At 30.4% G+C, this 10,049-nt stretch overlaps 1 protein-coding gene across 2 annotated transcripts; it reads left to right on the top strand.

Moving 5' to 3' along the window:
• Nucleotides 1-4,082: 4,082 nt before the first annotated feature.
• Nucleotides 4,083-9,688, top strand: LOC107866788 (probable serine/threonine-protein kinase PIX13). 2 transcript variants are annotated; one of them, XM_016712769.2, is made up of 6 exons: nucleotides 4,083-4,328; nucleotides 4,891-5,201; nucleotides 7,166-7,301; nucleotides 7,410-7,552; nucleotides 7,645-7,768; nucleotides 8,816-9,688. In XM_016712769.2, the coding sequence occupies exons 1-6, from the start codon at nucleotides 4,259-4,261 to the stop codon at nucleotides 9,268-9,270; spliced, it is 1,239 nt and encodes a 412-aa protein (XP_016568255.1). In that variant the 5' UTR covers nucleotides 4,083-4,258; the 3' UTR covers nucleotides 9,271-9,688. The 2 variants fall into 2 exon arrangements, with proteins under 2 accessions (XP_016568255.1, XP_016568254.1); XM_016712768.2 differs by having other exon boundaries at nucleotides 7,407-7,552.
• The last annotated feature ends 361 nt before the right edge of the window (nucleotides 9,689-10,049 follow it).

Here is a 10,049-nt window from a genome sequence, read left to right as displayed (position 1 = left end):
TCCAAACATTGACAACTTCAAAAATTAAAGTTGTCAAAATGTGAACCAACCGTGAAAAAGTTTTCTAATTAATGGGCTCGATTATATTTGAATTTGTATCTGAGAAGTCTCATATTGGTCGAGGTAAATTTATTCTGAAAAAATGTGTATATATTTTAAATATGAGATGTAACATTTACATTGATTGCTATTGTGTGCTCGAACGATCCTTTAGTGCGTAGACGAATAGTACCCTCACTACTCTTTTGCGAGAGGCTCATTCGAACCTTTTTCGATGAAAAATTATATCATTTATATATCGTTTGTATATATATATATATATATATATAATAGATGTTGAACCCCTTCGATTTGTTCGTATATTTATTCCTGAACACCCTAGGTGAAAATTCTGGCTCCACCACTGGTATTATCTATTCTTTGTTTGTTGTTTTTGGAATTCTTTAAAAAAAAAAACTGTTTTTGAAAAGTAATCAATTCTTTTTCCAGAAGAAGAGGCAAAAAGAAAAAAAAGGTTGACAACATAGATTAAATATTTGTTTTTATAGGTCAAAGGTATTGTTTTCAATTATTAAAATATCTCCAAATTTGAAAATTAAAGATAATTCAATTGATTAGTCAAGTTCGAATTTGTTATGATTTTATATCCACATCGCATTTTATTCTTGATCAACTAAACCTCAAATTATAAGTTAACTTATAACTTTGATTAACCAAGAGGGATAATCCCACTTTAACCCCTTAATTAATATTAGTAAATCATTACTTTGTAATATCTCGTTAAGTATATTTATTCCTGACTTAATTAATCAAGATATTTGCTTGTGTTTCTATTACGTTGGATTAAATACGTAATAATATAACATAAAAGATGTATAATATAATTAACATATATATTAGGTAATAATTTATTAATTTGTGAAGATTAATAAATGCAAGAATATTAAACAATGAAATGTGCTTAATAAGATATTCCATCGATCATACTCAGATTTTTTATTTTATTTTTTGTCAATATTTTTATATAGAAACTAAAAGTGCAATTTCACAAACCAAACTTAATCTTAATGGAACTTTCTCTCATAAGTCTTCGTGCAAACCCTATAAGTTTAATTAATTATTAATATAAACACCATATATGTATACATAAGCGAAGCTAAATTTTGAACTTTATGAATTTTAAAATCTAAGTCAGCATCGACATTAGATATTAGTAACTAATTCTAAATTTAATTTTAGTTCTTCCGTAATCTTCTAGCTCCGTATCCGACATACATATATATGTTACACAGAGAGAGATTGAACATGTGCATTGTATCTTTCCGTAATTTTCTAGCTCCGTTCCCGACATACATATATATGTTACACAGAGAGAAATTGTATGTGTGCATTGTATCTTTCCGTAATTTTCTAGCTTCATGCCCGACATACATATATACGTTACACAGAGATAAATTGTACATGTGAATTGTATCTTTCTGTAATTTTCTAGCTCCGTGCCCGACATACATACATATATATATGTTACCTAGAGAGAGATTGTACATGTGCATTGTATCTTTTCGTAATTTTCTAGCTCCGTGTCCGACATACATATATATGTTACACAGAGAGAGATTGTACATGTGCATTGTATCTTTCCATAAATTTCTAACTCCGTGTCCGGCATACATATATATGTTATACAGAGAGAAATTGTAAATGTGCATTGTATCTTTTCATAATTTTCTAACTCCGTATCCAACATACATATATATGTTACACATAGATAGATTGTACATGTGCATTGTATCTTTCCATATTTCATTACGTGTTTATTTAAAATAACTCGTGCCCTATATTTTGGGTAAGGGACAACATAAGCTTTAAATTAGTAAATGTAATAAATAGTGAGAAGAGTAGTAGACTTTGTGATTTATGTGTAGGTCCAGAATAAAGTATCCAATGAAAATGAAAATTAAGTCCCAAATAGATTTATAATAAAATTATAATAATGAAAAAAGTCCTAATAGACTGAGTCTGATAAACCAAAACCAATTCCCATCTTAAAAACAGTATCTCTTTCACTGGCCACATATTAACATTAGAGTATTATAGGTGTTGACACTATTTTTTCTCCCATCCAAACAAGATTATATTCACACTTCGGAAAATAAACATGCATAAAATGTTTTTTATGAAAAGTATTTTTTTTTAGGAAAGTAAGTTCTTTTTTGTGTGTGTTCGTATTCAGTTAGTGAAAAAATATTATCCTAAATATATTTGTGTATAATCTAAATAAATGATCATCTATGTGTCTAAATTTATGCGACACAAATAAAACTTTGATATTCAAACTCTAAACTTTCATTCTGAATTTGGACGTAAAAGCTTTAAGTTTTTGAAATAAAATTTATATGTTTGATGAAAACTACGTAAAATGTACTATAAATTGATGTAATTAACAACTTAGAAATATTTAAAAGACATATAAAGAAATTATGATAAAAGAAAATTTTGATTGACTTTCGAAATTTCAATCGTGCGACATAAATTGGATCGGAGAGAGTACTAGGGGAAATGCATGGGCCGGGGTAAGGTTTGAAGGGTGAGGAAGACATAATCTACGTAAAATACTTACTCGTAAAACTTGTTTTCTCTGCTCTCACTAGCTAGAATAGTCACTTTTTTCCATTTTAAAGCAATATTTTCTTAGAAAAAATATTTTTCAAAAATTTAACCAACCAAAGAACATGAAAAGATTAAGATTTTCCTCCGTACCGAACACACCCTAATTATTGAAAGAGAAAAACAAATGTTAATACAAAAGAGTCAAACAGTACAGTATTTAACGAAGAATTGATCAAGGGTTATATCAAGGTTTCGTGATGGAAAAGGAAATTAGTCAATCATTGAATTGTTCTTAATTATTTTCAAATTTAGCAATTACAACTGGCAATTTTTATAACTCTAGAAAGTGATTTGTAAATTGCTTTCATTTAGTAGGACATATATTATAACTCACGTTCTTGAAATTAAAACGTAAATTACAGATAAACCGTCATAATAAGTGAATTAATAATTTGAAATATAAGATAGATTATCTAATAGAACAAGTTGATTTTTATCTTGTAAACATGTTTAATTAATATTTTAGTTTACGTAACTTAATTTCGAAGATTTATGAAGTTTAACATCTCGATTTTAATTTTTAAGTTCCAATGCACATACGTTGGGTATAAAAAGTATATACACTACCAAGTCACTTATAAGATCATATAAGTAAATTTCTAATTCAAATATTATTTAAATTTGTTCGTCTTTTATTCTTTTTGCCTCTTAAATATTATTGTGTATATGATAATTATATCTTTGACCCTTACAGTTGTCAGAAGATGGAATAATTTAATTTACCTTCTGGAATTAATGACAGTATAAAGTCAATAATTTCATTACATTTCAAAAAACTATTGGTAGATTCTTTTAATTTTAGAAAGTACAAAAAGATATGCCAATAATACAGATTTTCAACGTGTGTGACACGGTATAGTTGACTTCTTCTTATTTATTTTTAAAAAGTTAAATCCACCTTACAAGAAAAAAAAAAAAAAAAAAAAACACTAACTCCAATATTTAGGTATCTTGTCTTATTAGTAACATTTAAATTCTCTATTTTATTGTTAAAACTCGAAATTATATATTTGTACACATAAATTTTATATTAGCTAGTATATTCTATACGATTAATAATTTGTTTACATTGCAATTTGCATGGGTGTTGTTTATTTATTCACAGAACTTAACAGAATCTCGAAACAATTTGTAAAATACATTATAATTTCATCTGAATTGTCGTGAAAAAGGCTAATAAATTAACAAAATGATATTAGAATAAAACAATGGCTATAGGAGATAATATTTGAAATAGCACAAAATGAAACTTAAATGCTAAGAGAAACTTATTGGCCAAGGGAAGAGGAGTGGGTTGCAAAGAAAACAATAGACTAAAAAAAGTAACATAAAAAAAAAAAATTAAAATAGTACAGTGTGTATACAGTTTTTGTTTGTTTGTATACAATGTGAATATAAAAGAGGTCTCTCAATTTCCATTTGCCCAACAACTATCTTTCCTCCTCCTTTCCTTCTCTCTTTCTGAGAAATTAATCTATACCACAACCTCAAGAAAACTATTTTCCTATTAATTAGTAGCAGCACCTACAACTTGTTCTCCCAAAGATTATTACATCAAAAAAAAAAAAAAAAAACTCAAGAATAACAAATGGGAAATTGTTGGCCAAAGCCAGTAGATGCACTTCCTCCCACTGTCAAATACTCTAACCCTCCTTCAGGTATTTTTAATCTGTTTCGAAAAGAATATCTTTAGTTACTATATTTAGAAACTCTCTTATTGCTGTTAATATTCACAAAATGTTCAAAATAGCAAATTCTAAGTATAGGTAGGGTAATATATGTCACAACTTTTTGTTCATGTGTCAGAAATAGCAAACTCTGACATGTGATTGTTTTTTGTTGTCGTTTTTTCTGTTTTTTCTAGTAGTATAAACTTCATACTTGATCAAACACTATCTAAAAGGAAATGAAGATCGAAAGAATATAATGGGTGGAGTAACCCTTCACTGGAAAATTAGATTGTGCATATAAGGTCAAAATTGAGTTTTTTTTCTTTTATGTATATAAAGTATATATGTTGATTGACGTTGAATCTCTCTACTTACTTTATATTTCAAATTTCTTTAGTGAAAATTGTGACGGGTGAATGTTAAGGTGTACCTTTTGTTCCCTAATTTGATTGTGCCATAGAAAGAGTTTCATTTTCTATCTTTTACGTACGCGTATGGTGAAAATTCTTACTCAGCTACTTTTCTAACTTTCATTTTCATGTTTTGTTAGTGATCAAGAAGCATGTTAGTACTCCACCGGCAAGTAACACAGTGGTGGCGGAGGCTAGCGGAGATGGTGGTGGTGTTACGGTGAGCGGGAAAATAATTACGCCGAATTTAAAAATGTTTACCCTAGCTGAATTGAAGAGTGCAACGAGGAATTTTAGACCAGATACAGTATTAGGTGAAGGAGGATTTGGTACAGTATTTAAAGGATGGGTTGATGATAAAACATTTGCACCTTCTAGAGTTGGTGTTGGTATGCCTGTTGCTGTTAAAAAATCTAATCCTGATAGTGAACAAGGCCTCAAGGAATGGCAGGTTTGTTAATTATATTGCTACTATATCTTAGTATTCTTTTTTTTTTTTTTTTGGCGTATAATATGTGAAATTTATTGACTCAAAGTAGTCAGATGATGAGTAAACTTGGCTAATGGGTGGGTGTGAAGAACAAGTGGAGGGGAGGGATATATGTTATGTAATGTACATCTGATTGAAAGGTTACTACTTTATAAAAAGGGCAAATCACATTCATTCTTAGTTGGGAACGTGGCAAATGGTTGTGGTGGGTAAGGAAGTACTAGTGGTGGAAGAAAAAGGGGAGAGGAATAAAATGAATTGGGACGCTGAGATGACATGTTATGTAATGTACACCTGATTGAAATGTTACTACTTTATAAAAAAAAAAAAAAAGGTCATTTATGCAAATCACCTTCATTCTTAGTCAGGTGATGAAGTACAGAACGTAGCTAAATGGTTGTAAGTGGAGGGGACGGGGGGATAAAATGAATTGGGATGACATGCTACTTATCGAAATGTTATTTCTTCATCAAAAAAAAATTATTTATGAAAATCACCTTCATTCTTAGTAGGGAACGTGGCTAAATGGTTGTAGGGTGGGGGGGTAAAATGAATTGGGTCGTTGAGGTCACATACCTCCTCCAAGTAAATACACTTTTATTTTTAATCCACATTCAAATACGAGACTTTTGATAAAGATTAATGTTATTTGGACCATCTCACTATACCCTTTGTGGTCCATACATTTCTTATTCATGAAGAAGCAATAATTTTGATTACAACAATTCCTTTTATTTTCTCCCATTATTTACGTCATGAAAGCTAAGGATATAAATGCTAAAATGTTCGGCCATTAGGAAATTGACAATTCTGTGCCAAAAAGTCAAATATTATACGTAGTAAATTTCACTAAAAAAAAAAAACTCCAAAGTCAAACTTGTGCTGAATTTGAAAATTCAGTTAGGTTAATTTTATTATATGATTATTAGAATTTATAATATATAGTATTCGGAAGCGGCTAAGCTAGCTAGCGTATACGTTTAAGGGTTTGGCCGAATTCATTAATAATTTAAGTCCAAATTCTTTATTTATTTTACGAAATTTATATATTCAGTATGTACAAATTATTTAATATTATATTTTTAACTTTCTTCACGATTTTAAAATGTGGTTTTTCATTGTTCTTCTCATATAATATTTGACCAGTGACTTGTTTGAGAAAAAGAAAATAGAAACAAAAGGACCGGACCAAAAATTAGCTGACTTATTTTTATTTGGTAATAAATGCAGATGATAATATAGTTTGACTCTTTCAAAGTATCCCAGTGGTTTTCCATACTATCAAGTATCAACTAATTTGTGGAAAATATACTAATTATATTTTAGTCATGAAAAAGAAATATCATGACTCACACACAAATATCATAATTACAAACAGTGAAATCAATAGATACTTTTACCTATAGTTATTTTTTAGGTCAAAACATTGAAGTCAAATTCATTGCCCTTAAAGGTAATTTGTGAGGGTAAATTTACCAAGTCATACACAAGAAATAAACTCTCGTAAATATTTAGAAAAGAAAATTGTTGCGTTGACTGAACTTAAAAAATAATTATTTTTTGGAATTTTTGAACGTAATAATTCAATTCAGTTCGCTTTTGCAAAATTTATTGATTGCAAATTAGTTCATTCTGTCACTCAACACATTTAGTTTAAAGACGCAAGTCGATCTCTCTGATTAAGACTGCAGTCATTTATTCATATTCAACAACATTTTAGGTGGCTTTAAAGCTTGGGTTGAAATATTTACAAGTCAATCTTAGAAGTCAACTTTCTAATTTCAAAAGTATAGCAGAATAATAAAAATGTCAACTAATCAATAGTTAAGTTACACTTTTTATTACATAAAGTAAAAATCATTACATCATCAATTTAAAATAGCGATGTTTATAGAAAATTGATTATTTAATATTTGTTTTTGCAGGCGGAAGTAAAGTTTTTGGGAAAATATAGTCATCCAAATTTAGTAAAATTAATTGGATATTGTTGGGAAGAAAAAACTTTCTTTCTTGTGTATGAACACATGCAAAAAGGAAGCTTAGAAAGTCATCTTTTCAGACGTAAGCCCCTATAAACTTACTTTTAATACGTATTTATTATTATCTCAACTTTAACTTATATATACTGACATTATAATATACGTTTGAATATATTATATATATAAGAAGAAGGCGCGGAAGCATTGTCATGGGATACAAGACTGAAAATAGCAATAGGAGCAGCAAGAGGGCTTGCTTTTTTACACACAGACACCTCAGAGAAACAAGTTATTTATCGCGATTTCAAAGCTTCCAATATTTTACTGGACTCGGTAATAATATGTTCACTATTGGATATATGTAGACCTTATCTTATCCTCGAATATATTTTTCTGATGAGTGTTGCTTTCAATTATTGTGACAGGACTATAATGCAAAGCTTTCAGATTTTGGACTAGCTAAGATGGGTCCAGTAAATGGTGACTCACATGTGACCACTAGAGTTGTTGGTACTTATGGCTATGCTGCCCCTGAATACATGGCTACTGGTATTTATACTACTCCTTCCGTATTGATATACGTATTGAAATCTGATTAGATAGAGATTTATATTGGGAGATATAGTGCTCCCGAAGGAGAGTTCTGGGGAGCCTTGGAGTAACCGGTAAAGTTGTTGTCATGTGACCAGGAGGTCACAAGTTCAAGCCTTTGAAACAGCCTCTGGCAGAAATGCAAGGTAAGACTGCGTACAATACATCCTTGTGATGGGGCTCTTCCTCGGACTCTTCGCATAACGGGAGCTTTAGTGCACCAAGCTGCCCTTATTTTTAAGTACAGTGCTCCCCAATTCATATTTAGAATTCGAACACGAAACTTTAGTTGAGAATGTAAGATGTTAATCAACTATATTGTTCAGACTTATTAAATTAAAGGTATAGCCGCCACCTGTTGGATCCTTCAAAAATATATTATTTTTAAAATCTTCAATACATATTAGTCAGATATTTTTAAAGAATCCAAACAACGTTAGCTAATATCCTTCTCCCTAACTTTTTCTATGTTCACACAATTGCATATTTGAGTTGGTCCTTTGTGAAAACATCAACCTTCGTGAAATGTGAACTCCTATATGATTAATTAATTAATATTAGCCGGCAAAGCTGTTAGAATTTTTTTTTCAACCACTTGCTTTTGTTTTTATATTCCTTATTTTATTTCTTCAATAATATTTAATCAAATAGTACTTTTTTGTTTCTTCATTGACAAAGTCTTGATTCCAATACGTTAGGCTGATTTATGCAAATATTTCTTTTTAAAGCCTTTGTCTCTATCAATATATAAAACTTGTGGAAAATATAGTTACGTCTATATATTAGGTTCGGGCTTAGTGTTTGCTCATATATTGCTTGCCTAACAAACAAATACTATATTATATCTAATGTTTGCATTAACTTACGAAATTTTATCGTGATCCATAACGTTCTCTCGTAACTTTCTCAGAATGAATCTTTAGACATAGATCTGGAAGGTCTTCAAATTAAATAACTATTTCAAAAAAGGACAACCGATGAAAAATTTCACTTTTATTTTGGCAGGTCATTTATACGTAAGGAGTGACGTATACGGGTTCGGGGTTGTATTACTCGAAATACTTTCGGGGCGGAGGGTACTGGATCTCAACAGGCCCAATGGGGAGCATAATTTAGTAGATTGGGCCAAGCCCATGTTACCAGACAAAAAGAAGCTAAGAAAATTAATGGACCCAAGACTAGAAGGGCAATACCCATCAAAGGCTGCATTTCAAATAGGTGAAATCATATTACAATGTCTTGAACCTGATCCAAAAATTAGACCTTCAATGAATGAAATTTTGGCATGTTTGGAACAATGTAACGCGATCAAGGTAAAACCGAGAGATAGAAATACCTCCCGGGATCATCGGAATTACAACCATGACGGACATCGATCGCCCCTCCACGTCAAGAAAACGGCTAGTGGCAATGTCATTGGAAAACAAGTCCATCATGCTACTATTAACCGCAGCTACTGAAACGTATGTGGCTCGTTACAAATGTAATTTTAGTTATACGAATCAATTTCAAGTGGTTTCGTGGCCCATCATATGTGTGATTTGTGGGCTTGTGTTCATTGTGGGCCTAGTCCAACTTTGATCCAGCAAAGGCCCAGGACCGGTAAAGGGGCCCACTATGACCTGTTGGTAATTTGAAATGGTCATAGGTAATCATGAGAAAGCTGGCAAATGTCTGTATTCAGAATGAAGATAGTCAACTTCAACACAAAAAGGAATTCCACTTATCACTTTCATTTTTTTCTTTTTTTTGAATAGATATGATTGTATTGCATTTTGTCTGTATATTTTTTCTTCAATTTTTTTTTTTTTATATATGATCATGTAACATATTCTTAAGGTCACTATTGATTTGCCTTTAATGCTTTCTTGTCTTTTATGCCATGGGTCACTTTCTGCTTCTGAAAAAGGGCAAGTTAGATTAATGGACATATAGGTACAAGCTAGTAAATAGTACTCCATATAATATTAATATTTTTTTAAAATAAATGTTTTTAGCGAATTTCATACTTGGCATTATGTAGCCAATAACAATAAGTATATATCTGTGAATTATACTATGAAAAGCGTTGTTAAATACAAATACCAATTTGAATGGATTTGAAAAAAATGATAAATGGATTTGCTTGAAAAATACTCAAAAAGGGGTTTTATAATAATAAATGATTTAGAAAGCAGTAAGAAATGATTAGAGAGTGCAAAATTGATGATATTTGGGCCTGGTAGCTCAAAGGTCTTTT

This window comes from Capsicum annuum, chromosome 4 (assembly GCF_002878395.1).
Source record: "Capsicum annuum cultivar UCD-10X-F1 chromosome 4, UCD10Xv1.1, whole genome shotgun sequence".
Taxonomy (NCBI): Eukaryota; Viridiplantae; Streptophyta; class Magnoliopsida; order Solanales; family Solanaceae; genus Capsicum; species Capsicum annuum.
The sequence above is the reverse complement of the archived record's forward strand: the minus strand, read 5'-3'. Positions and strand labels throughout refer to the sequence as shown.